We start from the raw sequence: 13,218 nt of genomic DNA on the forward strand, positions 1-13,218 counted from the left end.
ATATTTTGTATAAAGCTTCACGGTAATATTATTACAAAGGGTGAGACTTTGACAAAAGAGTCAAAAGAGTTTGGGAAGAGACAAAAAGGTTTTTTTTTTTTTTTTCCTTTTTATGTTGAAGGTTGGGGGGAGGGGGAAACCATTTTTTTTGAGAATAAAAATTACCTATTAAATAAAAAATATTTTTTATATATATTTTTGAAATCATAGCTACCTTTCCGAATTTTTATACGATTATTAAACGGGCATCTATGCAGCAGATAGATCCCCGCGCGCAAAGCCGTAAACCATCGAATCCATCGCCAAAGCCTCTCTCTCTCTCTATATATATATCTTACAGTAAGAAAAGTACGAGCACCAAAGCTCCAGCAAAAACCCTAACCATGGGCACTCAATTGATATCTCAGTTCTTCATCCCACCCTCTAAATCCAATTATTCTTCCCAACTGAAAAACTAACCCACTTATTATTATTATTATTATTATAGTTAGTTAGTTATATAGCCACACTGCACACGCATACAACAGTTAGCCAAAAACAATGTCACTCACTCTCCAAAACCTCTTCACAAACTCCACCTCTCGTTTCACCCTCCATTTCACCACCACCTCCACCTCCAATCCCAAAAACACAACCACCGTCTCTCTCCCAATCACCTCTCGCCACGTCACTTCCCCTCTACATTCCCGCCATTATCAATTCCTCCCCCACCATCCTCATCCTCATCCAACGATCAGACTCAGACTCAGAGCCACAACCAGAGACGACGTCGTCGTAGTCGGCGGCGGCGGCGGAAATTTTAATTTCAACTTCGATTCGTTCCTCTCCGTCGCCGAATTCCTCTGCCTCGCTTCTTCCTTGGTCGGCCTCGCGGCGAATCTTGCGGTGCTCTTGAGCTCGAAGAAGGCGGTGCTGGTGGAATTGGTTGGGAACAAGGCTTGTGCGTGGTGGGGGATTGTGTTGTTGGCCGGTGGAGTCGCGATTGGGTCGTGGATTCGGAGGCGACAGTGGCAGCGGTTGTGTAGGCAGACTTGGAATAACGGCGGTGGTGGAGTGGTGGAGGTGAATTTGCTGGAGAGGATTGAGAAATTGGAGGAGGACTTGCGGAGCTCCGCCACTATAATTCGGGTCTTATCAAGACAGCTTGAGAAGTTGGGTATAAGGTTTCGGGTAACCCGCAAGACTCTCAAGGATCCCATTGCTGAGGTAATACACACACACACGCAAAAAATAAATAAATAAATAAAGTGTTATTTATGAGTTGCTCTTTTACTAGTTCTGGTTGAATTAACTATAAACTATATGATTCAATGAAATGAAAGACAAGAGAATCATGTAACCATTAATCACTTAGGAAAGTGTAACAAATTGTAAGCTTGAGATTGCAAAAGAAACCAAGGAAGAAAAGTGAATCAATAATTGAGGACACTTGGTTAATTCACAATGGAGTTTGACTGGTTTTGTTTACCTGGAAAAAGGAGGAGGGCTGTGATAGCTTGACAGGCAGAGTAAAATTCAGGAACTTTATTATTATAAATGTGCAATGATTAGTTTGGGATTGTATATTTTGAGATTAGCGATTATTGGGGTCAATACTGGTGTTGTGATTTGTGGTTGGTTATTTATCAGTTATAAGTTCTGATGCTTTTGTTTGTAGCATCTGGCTATGTCTAATTGAACTTAGAGCTGTTTAATACTTTAAAATAGTATTTATAGCCCCTTGGTCATACAAAGAGTGCGTAACTATCTTACTTCAGTGTTAGGATGGGGAATTGCTTTTAAAATTATGACCAAATACATTGATATTGGATCTTGTGGTCTACTCAGAATAACTCAGGCTTCCAATTGAGCAGCTTAAGTATTTATTATGTCCACATCACCCCTCCTAAGTCCCCTGATCTTACAGGACCAACACTAGGTAATAGTCTTTATACAAAACTCAACTCATGTCGAAGTCTATAAATTGCATAATTGTGGCTGAATGTCCAGTTAATACTTGTTCTAATCTTCAACCATTTAAATCTAAACCTTGCAGCAGCCAAAGTGTAACTTTAATAAAAATTACATTATGGATGACTTTACCTTGTTGCAGTGCTTAGGTGTGAACCTTCAATGATCAAGAATGATCTTAAGCTCCAACATGATTTTGATCATCGCCTCAGTATCAGCATGTTGCAACTGTTAATGCACATGTGGGTCACCGTTTTAGATTGATGCTATCTGTTGACGTGGCTTGCATAAGATGCACGAAGTTCAATTGAGGTGTATCACCTTATGCCTACATAAAAGCCGGTCGTAGCAAATTTGACCAGATCAATAATACACTGACTTTGGAATTCTATTCTCCATTGGACTCTTAGTTTAAGCACCACGTCTCAAAGTTAGAGCATTGCTTACTCTTAGTATACATAAATACAGCAGCCTATTCTCTTATTTTTTGTGTAGTCCTCTCTTATGCCATGGCTGGAGAATTATGTTTGAGAGAAAATTCTCGTCCTCCTGCGTGTTATTGTTATTAGTGGGAGAAGGTTCTTCGGGTGTATTTGTGCTTTGAGTTTCTGGAGAGAGTTTTGTGCTGCCGTTATAATCTTCCTATATTTTATTGTGAAACTTTCTCTTTGTCGCCACCCATGGACGTAGGCATATAGCCAAACCATGTAAATTCTGGTGTTCTTTGTGTTTTTGTTGATTGATTTCTTTTTTTTTTGGGTCTTAACTGTTATTGGTTTGAATCATGGGGTTGCTATTTGCACAACTCTATCTATGATTTTCCCTATGCTTGCTTTAAGTTCTGTTTCTTGGCAGAGTTTGAAGCTCAAATTCTATTTTGATCCTTGTCCCTCTGAAGATTGAAGTAGAGATAAGTATAAATGAGTGTCATGTAACTCATGTAGGTGAAAATTGTTTCCAAACATAGTGAATGTTAGGCACTACAACCTCTGGTGCTGAAGAAGGCAAGAATTATATATGCAAACTTGCAAAATTATATTTGTAAAAACACAGGCATTTGATTATTTCAAAAAATTTTCTCTTTTTGCATGTCTTAAATTTTTCATATTCCAGGTATGCTGCTTTTGTGTACGCTAGTTTTTATTATACTGAATTGTGCATACATTTTAAAGTGGCCGATTTAAGATTGGGGATGTAGATAAATGAGAATGTTGGCAATAGGTCTATCAGACTGGCAGTATAATTCTAGTAAGATCAGACATGCTTTCTTGGTGCATAATTTGACCACCAAGAAATAAATATTTCATAATATTAGTTCCATATAGAGAGGATATCATGTAATATTATATGAGGCGGTAGGTGGTGTTTGTTCCCAGAGTTACACTGCGTATAGAACTTCAGGCACAAGAATTCATGTTTGCTGTTCACAGTATTAAAATAAGAAGTTAGCGTGGCATATTTCAGTTGGTGCCTAAACAACTGAGCTTTGATTTAGTTGGTTTTGGTGTATTTAAAGAGGCAGTACTGAGCCTAGGAGGATGTGAGTCTTTGAGAGTTGATGGTTGAAGTTAAACATGGATGGAATTGAAGAAGGCATATAAGGGACCTGGCCTTTTGTACCAGGCATGGCTTTTTGACTGGTTGGCTTGTTGAGGATGCTAAACCATATAATTGGTGTAAGGAACTGTAGGTAATGACAAAATGTTATATTCCAAACTTGTTTGGTGGTAACTAATTTAACTAATTCAATTCTCCAGATTCTCATTTGCTGTAACTTCTGACTCAACTCATCTGTTTCTTTTTCTTTTTTAAAGGGAAAACTTTTTTTTGGAAAAGTTCAACTCAACTCATTTGTCACAACTTCTAACTGTTTGTTTAAATCTTAAAGACTGCAGCTCTGGCTCAAAAGAATTCAGAGGCCACTCGGGCATTAGCAGTGCAAGAAGACATTCTGGAAAAGGAGCTTGTTGAAATTCAAAAGGTGCTTCTGGCTATGCAGGTATATGTAACAACAACAACACACACACACACACACATGTTATCTATGAGGATATGATATTTGCTTAATATTGTAATGAGTAAGGGGAAGTTTACTAGTAGAGATTTGGGGTAGTAGAAAACTAGAAATTGTAAATTAACTAGTGATATGCAAGATTTGATATCAATATTGGTGGGTTGTTTGTTTCTCTCTAAGTCCTTTGAATATTTGTTTGTAAGTTTATTCTTCTTGATTTGTGGATGCGTATGTTTTGGAGTCCGAAATTGCATATCAATATCATTAATGATTAGATCAATGGCTTGCAGCCATAATGTATGTTATTTTTTGAAGCTAATTTAAGGTGCTAAAAATGCTGTTAATTTGACTTAGTTCTGTGTATGATCTGTAGGAGCAGCAGCAAAAACAACTTGAGCTGATTCTTGCAATTGGAAAGGCTGGGAAGCTATGGGAAAGCAAGCGGGAGCAAAATGAAGAACAAGATACAATTGAAACAAGCAATTCGGCTGAAGAGGGGTTCAAATTGAAGGAAACCCATCAAATTTAAGCCTTAATACAAGCAAGTAATCAGCTTATGATTTTGAAGCAACAATTCCTAAAGGAAATTTTCCTACGATGATTGGACATGCTGGATACGATCATAGGTATGTCATAGGGGCATTGTTTTTTTCATCCCGGGAAATGTCCCTGGTCTTTTAAAACACCATTATGGAGGTTGTAGGAAAAACAACAAAGGAAGAATAAAATGGAGATGTACTTATATTTCTTGTTAACATGGCATATCAATGAGATACAGATGGTTCTTCCTGCTCGCACTTGTATTTGTTATTGGAGATTGTAGATTAATATATTCTTTTCAAATTTTGGGTGGTGATATTCAGTTGCTCATAATCATATTGCGAGCTCATTCCATTTCTTCTAAAGCTTTGCTATTGAGTCCTTCCTATTGTTCTTACTTTGTATTAGTTACTGAGTTGATAATTGTGATGACAGACTCGGATCCAATACACCTTAATCCTTAATGCAAGAAAAATTCTTACAGGAAGGTTCTTCCCTAAGTGGTGTGAACATTTGCTAAACCATACATTTTGCTAATGATTTCTGGACTATCACCTTTGCAGTTGATAATTTTAAATTCCATTGTGGGAAATGCAATGGCATCAATGATTGAGCGGATTACCCCTTCACTTTCTAATCTAATTGGAAATTTAATGTAACTTCGTACCCATTGAAGAATCAATGTCATGGATTCACAAAGTGTGGAATTCAAATGAGGGATGCCAATGGTTTAAGCTCTGTTGATGAGAAGCAATAGTTCTTGAAAGGAAACAAATTATAAAATTGGGCTGGTCCATCTCTCTTTGAGTCTGGCCCAGTACTACTATTGGGGACAAAGTACAAACAACGGTCAGTCTCAGACGCTAGTACCATTTGATTTTACCACCACAACAGTGAGCGCCAAAAAAATATGAAAAGAGGAAGAACTTATTAGGAAGCTAGAACAAGAACAGAGAGAACGCTATCTAGAAATAATGGAATCTCGTCGTCCAATCCCGACTCTAATCGCTTTGTCACCAATCTCATCCTCCTCTTTTGACTGGACTTGGTAATCTCCTCAATCACACTCCTACCATTACCAACTTCTAGGTTTCACTTCGTAAATAACACTGTAATTTAACATTCATAACGTAATGTATACTTGTATGGTGCTTCTCACTTTATTTCTATGATCAAGTATGTTGGAAAATTATCAGATTTTGGAAAAACCATAATGTGCTTCCTTTTTAAGGCCTAATTTAATTATTCATTTTCGTGTGTGCTACCTCTACTTTCATTCTTTGGAAATTGATTAATGTTCAAGAATCAAGATACAACCAACCGCGAGGAGGAGAACTTGAAATGGCCAAGAAGTGCCCTTTGGTCTCTCAACTTATGCCAAAGGTGAGTTTTAGTTTGCTGAATATACTCTGTGATCACAATCATAGTTTATTTTTATTTTTTATTATTACTAGCCGTGTGGATCTCCAACACTCTATTCAACAATCTTTGAGTATTGCAATGGAGTTTAATAAATACTCAGGACAACCTGTATTTATTTGATTTGTTTAATCTACTGAAAGAATCTTTATAAAAAAAAAAAAAAAAAAAAAAAAAAAATTTTGTGAGTGCATAGCACAACCTATCAGAGTAATTTTGCTGCTTTTTGAAATCTCAACTCAAACTAGTATTATGATGTTGCTTTGTATTACTAGTAATTATCATAATACAAAGCAATTTTTTTTCAAAGAAATCTTTGGACTTACAAGATTTTTTTATAAAATTAAGACACACACACACAAACAGAAGGGGGAAGATATCTTTGGCATTGACAATTAAAAATTCCTTAAACAACTTTAAACATTTCATACTATTGCTATGCTTTCAATCAGGTATTATATTTTAATTTCGCATTTTATCAGTACTTCAATTTATTTCTGAATACCTATAGAACAGAGGAGAGTTGTTTGGGACACACAAAAGTGAATAGCAGATTGCTATGCATATAATATCAATTCAAACATAATGTGCCTGCTGCTCAAAATTACATACCAATTATTTTAGAGAATGGATAAATTAAGTTGGATGATATTTTGAGAACTTTGTGATTAGCGAACTGAGATCTTTCATGCAAAAAAGAGAGAAATAAATATGGTTTCAAATATATATTTGTGTCAGTGACATTGAGATATGGTGCATTTAATGCAATGAGAAATTTTATCAATTAAAGAACCCCTTGAATATTGGCAAAACTACAACTATTGTTAACCATGGAAAAAGTTCTTAGTAAAAACAAGATACAGTTGGAGAGAGATAGAGAGATTTTCGTTTTCTAGCACAGATTGTTTTTGGTCCAACTGTATCTTGTATATATGTGTGTGTTGCGCGTGCGCATGTGTTTGTGTGCACGCCTGTGTGTGAAAACAGAGTCCATATACACTGAATTTGCCATTTCATTTTTTTTGTTTGTATTTATTGTACTGTAAATTAGTTCCCGATGGACTGAAATTGTTATGCTATTTCTCTTGTTGTCTCGTCACTTTAATATAAGGTATTGTGAATCTAATACTTCCAAATTTCTAAACTTGTGGAAATGCTTTCTTAGAATTCTCTCTAAAATTTGAAGGACTTATATTATAGAGGGTAATAGGCATGGCCAAAAATTTTCATTTTAGATTTTGGTTGAATTTTTTCTACCCAGATCTCCATTGAAGATGTGATGAGGGCAATTCATCTAAAATCATCTGATTATCGAATTATAAATCTTCTTCTATATCAGTTGAGAGGAGAAAAGGTGAATAACTATTATCTGTTCATTTACTTTTTTCTTTATATATATATATATATATATTCTCAGGTTATGATCTCTCAATTGCTGAAATATTTTCCAAAATGCTTAAAGCAATGTGGTTGCCCTTCTAATTTCTGTCCAACAAAACTGATATTATCCTGTAATTTTTAGTGTGATGCAGCTATTACACTTTTGATGTAATATGTCTTCCATTGTTCAAGTCTTTGGAGCAAGCATATTTCATAAGTTAAATTGTGTTTTCTTTGAGCTGTTTTGAAAGTTAATGATTTGCATATGGAATTTCTATCAGTCGCAGAGTTCCTGGTAGAGGTATCCGATGATCTGTAAGTACTTCTCTTTTCATTTCTTTCCGTGCATTTTTTCTAATTCCTTGTGGGAAAGTTTTAGTGGACAATATTTTACCCTATAATTGGTATCAGCTCTCTCTTTTCTATATGATCTCTATTTCTAAGTCAAAGAACAGTACACTGCTTGAGACGTGGGAACTATGCCCGGCTACTTCCCTACATCTGAATCTGCATTTGTTTTCAGTCTATTTAGGTTGCTCAAGTAGTGTAGATTACTAAAAATTTTGCTGCATTTTCAGGCAAATGCTTATTTATTGTGTTTTCAGTGAGATAACTAATGCTATTACTTTTCAATGTTGAAATATTGCGGCAAGAGTGATGCTAGTTTTACTCAATACTGAGGTGACACAAAATGTGCAGGATTGACTACGAGGTCAGTTCTCTTATCATTGTCATGGTTTCTGACTATTTTGTTCTCATATTAATTAATCCAACTCTTACTCCATAAACTATGGTTTTCCATGCAGGATGATGTACTAAAGAACAGTTTCAATGTTTTGCGTATGTTCGTCAAAATATACGGAGCTTCAAGAGCCCCAGCTATGCTGGTGAGTATGCCAAGCAGTTCAGCTAGGCACACTGACTCCATTGCCACATGGAGCATCAACACACTTGTCTATAAATCACTTTGAATATTTATTTCCACGCAATTTTGAAATTACAGTATATTGGGATTATATCTCTGCCATGAACTTTGATTTTTATTTAGAGTGCATTATCTTGAAAACTTACTAGGTTGTCTTTAGGTGATCAACATACTTGGCTGCTCTTATTTCTTGAGTACTAAATTATGAATGTTACCTTGCTCATGTTGCTCTAGTTTTATTCAAAATGTTTTTTCCTAGCAATATTTTTGGTAAACTTTCATTTTCCCCCCTCAGGTGAAATACATTACCGAGGCTGAGCAGAAGTATGACAGTTTATTGAAAACCTTGGATCCCCAACTAGCCTTGAATTATCAGAAAAGACGTGATGAAGTCATTGAAGAAGGTGGTTTGCGAATCTGGACTCTTGATAAGATTAAATTAATTAGACTGATTATCTTTCTTCTCTTAACATAATTTATCTGGAATTTGAATTTTCTTTAGGTGGGAAGATATATGGACACAATCTTCGAACATGGAGCATGCCAAATGTGATTGTAGATGAGGAATTATACCGCTCTAATTTCATAAATTCTAAATGAACAGACATATCTGGGTAGAGATGGTTGAATAAAAGGGCTGAAATCTCTAGACTTTTACCATCTGATTGATGTAACTTGCGATTTTAACCCATGTTTTTGAATTGTGTTCATTACCAACTGGTATTTACCTTACCAGTGCATAATTCGGTGCATTGTAACTCCCTGCTCCATATAGGCTGGAATACCCCTACAGGACCATACCATGGTGTTTTGGACATTTCGGCCTATTCCAGCTATTCCATTTGAAAACTCTATTTTAGCCCAGAATAGAACATGGGTTTAGTTGATATATATATACATATATATATATATATATATTTTTTTTTTCTTTTGGGGACTGGGGTTTTGGTAATTTTTCCGCCCCTAAATCAAAACCCAATCAGGGTGCATTTCAGGCTGTGTTTGTTTGCCGTAAAATATTTTCCGGAAAATAGATATTTTCCGGAAATGGTATTTTCGGGAAAGGAAAATATTTTCTGAGTGTTTGGCTGCATTATGAAAAATTTTCAAGAAAATATTTTCATGTGTTTGGTTGTATACTGAAAATGCTATTTTCCTACACTTTCTCACATTTTCTTTGCNAAAAAAAAAAAAAAAAAAAAAAAAAAAAAACTTTCTAAACTGCCCTCTCCTCCCTTTCAAATTATCTCAAAATCCTAACAGCAAAGCATTTGCCTGGGTTCCATTATTGCCTATACTCTTTGCTTCCCATTCTTCTTCTTCTTCAATGTTAAAAGTTGGGAGACTCTTTGGAGCTGCAATGGCTTCTATTGCAGGATCCAATGTCCTTCCTGTCAAATCTGTTGGGAAGTTCGGACCTCAATGCACATTGAAAAGCTTGTTTTCTTCATCTGGTAACCATTTTTTTAAAATTAAAAATAAAAATTTTCAGCAAAAATTAGCTTGAAAAAAAAAATCAGAATACTGTTGTAAATTGTATTGCCTCCTAATAGTTTTTAACTCAATTCTAGAGTTTTCCTCCAATTATTTTAAAAAAAAAAAAAAAAAAATGGAGCCCATCAACTTGTGACACTGTTGCAAACCCCATCATTCCATTTTCTGATCTGACCTTGGGATATCAACTGAGATGTTTAAATGATAATGATAAGTGTTAGAGGTTTATCTATGTCATTCTACCTTTTTCCCCCTCCTCAAAAATAAAATGTCTTTGTGACATTGGCTTCAAATAAATTTATATTTTGATTAAAGTTTCTACTGTCTTTGCAGGTCCTTACCAAAATTTTGTTGATAGTTCTTAGCAGCTTGATTGTGATAATGAGACATATGCTGGTTTGTTGCCAACTAATTTTGAAGGCGCGCCTATGGTTGGGTTGGATGCAATGAAACACGCAAATTCTACCCTTGAGGATTTTGTGAGTGCATAGCACAACCTATCAGAGTAATTTTGCTGCTTTTTGAAATCTCAACTCAAACTAGTATTATGATGTTGCTTTGTATTACTAGTAATTATCATAATACAAAGCAATTTTTTTTCAAAGAAATCTTTGGACTTACAAGATTTTTTTATAAAATTAAGACACACACACACAAACAGAAGGGGGAAGATATCTTTGGCATTGACAATTAAAAATTCCTTAAACAACTTTAAACATTTCATACTATTGCTATGCTTTCAATCAGGTATTATATTTTAATTTCGCATTTTATCAGTACTTCAATTTATTTCTGAATACCTATAGAACAGAGGAGAGTTGTTTGGGACACACAAAAGTGAATAGCAGATTGCTATGCATATAATATCAATTCAAACATAATGTGCCTGCTGCTCAAAATTACATACCAATTATTTTAGAGAATGGATAAATTAAGTTGGATGATATTTTGAGAACTTTGTGATTAGCGAACTGAGATCTTTCATGCAAAAAAGAGAGAAATAAATATGGTTTCAAATATATATTTGTGTCAGTGACATTGAGATATGGTGCATTTAATGCAATGAGAAATTTTATCAATTAAAGAACCCCTTGAATATTGGCAAAACTACAACTATTGTTAACCATGGAAAAAGTTCTTAGTAAAAACAAGATACAGTTGGAGAGAGATAGAGAGATTTTCGTTTTCTAGCACAGATTGTTTTTGGTCCAACTGTATCTTGTATATATGTGTGTGTTGCGCGTGCGCATGTGTTTGTGTGCACGCCTGTGTGTGAAAACAGAGTCCATATACACTGAATTTGCCATTTCATTTTTTTTGTTTGTATTTATTGTACTGTAAATTAGTTCCCGATGGACTGAAATTGTTATGCTATTTCTCTTGTTGTCTCGTCACTTTAATATAAGGTATTGTGAATCTAATACTTCCAAATTTCTAAACTTGTGGAAATGCTTTCTTAGAATTCTCTCTAAAATTTGAAGGACTTATATTATAGAGGGTAATAGGCATGGCCAAAAATTTTCATTTTAGATTTTGGTTGAATTTTTTCTACCCAGATCTCCATTGAAGATGTGATGAGGGCAATTCATCTAAAATCATCTGATTATCGAATTATAAATCTTCTTCTATATCAGTTGAGAGGAGAAAAGGTGAATAACTATTATCTGTTCATTTACTTTTTTCTTTATATATATATATATATATATTCTCAGGTTATGATCTCTCAATTGCTGAAATATTTTCCAAAATGCTTAAAGCAATGTGGTTGCCCTTCTAATTTCTGTCCAACAAAACTGATATTATCCTGTAATTTTTAGTGTGATGCAGCTATTACACTTTTGATGTAATATGTCTTCCATTGTTCAAGTCTTTGGAGCAAGCATATTTCATAAGTTAAATTGTGTTTTCTTTGAGCTGTTTTGAAAGTTAATGATTTGCATATGGAATTTCTATCAGTCGCAGAGTTCCTGGTAGAGGTATCCGATGATCTGTAAGTACTTCTCTTTTCATTTCTTTCCGTGCATTTTTTCTAATTCCTTGTGGGAAAGTTTTAGTGGACAATATTTTACCCTATAATTGGTATCAGCTCTCTCTTTTCTATATGATCTCTATTTCTAAGTCAAAGAACAGTACACTGCTTGAGACGTGGGAACTATGCCCGGCTACTTCCCTACATCTGAATCTGCATTTGTTTTCAGTCTATTTAGGTTGCTCAAGTAGTGTAGATTACTAAAAATTTTGCTGCATTTTCAGGCAAATGCTTATTTATTGTGTTTTCAGTGAGATAACTAATGCTATTACTTTTCAATGTTGAAATATTGCGGCAAGAGTGATGCTAGTTTTACTCAATACTGAGGTGACACAAAATGTGCAGGAGCATTTTCTTTGCCATTTTCTCAGTTCCCAAACAAATTTTATAATAGAAATTTCAATGTATAAACTTCAAAAAACAAAAATCACAACAACTCCATTCGATCAAATCCACATTCGGTCAAACTGAGAGAGCGAGGACGAGAGAGTGATCAAAAATGGATGGAAAGGGAGAGATCGGTCATGGGCGATGAGATCGGTCATGGGAAACGACAAGATCGAGTGGAGGCGAGATCGAGCGGCCAGATCAAGCGGCGCGGTGTGATCGGCGCGGTGCTGCGATCGATGGACTGGAGCTCGGGGTTCGCAGGCGACGTTGAAGAGCGTGACGCGATCTCGGTGGGGTGCGATCGTGGGTCGTGGGGTGCGATCGTGGGGTGCGATCGACGGTCGAAGGTCTGGGTTTGGGTCGAAGATCGGTGGGTCGTGGGTCGACGTCGAGTGGCGGTGGGTCGTGGGTCGACGGCGAGTGGCGGTGGATCGTGGGTCTTCGTGGGTCGCCGGAGTTAGGCTCTGGGTTCGTGGCTCTCTCTGCTTCCTCGCGCTCTCTCTCTCTCTCTCTCTCTCTCTCTCTTTCTCTCTCATTTTCCGGAAGTTATTTGAAGGTAAAATGAGAACGGAAATGATTTTCCGTAAACTGAGGGTATTTTTGAAGGTCAACGGAAATGATTTTCCGTTTGACCGAATTTTCCTTCACACCCAAACAGCCTATTTTACGGAAAATGCTTTCCTGAAATTGTTTTCACCCAAAACAAACGGACCCTCAATTTTTAATTAGGCTAGTTCAAAATTTTGATATTTATTTTCATTTGAGAATTTGTATATATAAACCGTTGAGTTTAGTGTACTAGTTTTTAAGAAAAAAATTTCGGGTGTGGCTTCTGTCCAGTGTCATAGGACACTGGCCTTGCTATGATCATGACACTATCCATTTTCAGACATGTGTCATAATCGCAGCATGTCCAGTGCATTGGAGGCACTGGACAGAAGCCACGCCCAAAAAATTCAAACGTACGCGAGATATATTTAAGAGAAATAATATATCCATAATATTTTCACAACATTTTTACAAAAAATTCTAGGTAATAGGTTATTACTGATTGTTATTGTTAAGGTAAAAATGTAA

General features: G+C 35.8%; 2 protein-coding genes across 2 annotated transcripts; both read left to right on the forward strand.

Moving 5' to 3' along the window:
* Nucleotides 1-258: 258 nt before the first annotated feature.
* Nucleotides 259-4,822, forward strand: LOC112001884 (uncharacterized). Its single transcript, XM_024034050.2, has 3 exons — nt 259-1,206; nt 3,839-3,949; nt 4,338-4,822. Exons 1-3 carry the CDS (start codon nt 541-543, stop codon nt 4,491-4,493), a joined length of 933 nt encoding a protein of 310 aa, XP_023889818.1. The 5' UTR covers nt 259-540; the 3' UTR covers nt 4,494-4,822.
* A 2,592-nt stretch (nt 4,823-7,414) lies between these two features.
* On the forward strand, nt 7,415-9,087 carry LOC112001892 (uncharacterized). The gene is made up of 5 exons (XM_024034059.2): nt 7,415-7,618; nt 8,003-8,015; nt 8,110-8,190; nt 8,524-8,632; nt 8,731-9,087. The coding sequence occupies exons 1-5, from the start codon at nt 7,569-7,571 to the stop codon at nt 8,826-8,828; spliced, it is 351 nt and encodes a 116-aa protein (XP_023889827.2). The 5' UTR covers nt 7,415-7,568; the 3' UTR covers nt 8,829-9,087.
* The last annotated feature ends 4,131 nt before the right edge of the window (nt 9,088-13,218 follow it).

The sequence above is a fragment of the Quercus suber genome, unplaced genomic scaffold (assembly GCF_002906115.3).
Source record: "Quercus suber isolate HL8 unplaced genomic scaffold, Cork oak 2.0 scaffold_9, whole genome shotgun sequence".
NCBI classification, from domain to species: Eukaryota; Viridiplantae; Streptophyta; class Magnoliopsida; order Fagales; family Fagaceae; genus Quercus; species Quercus suber.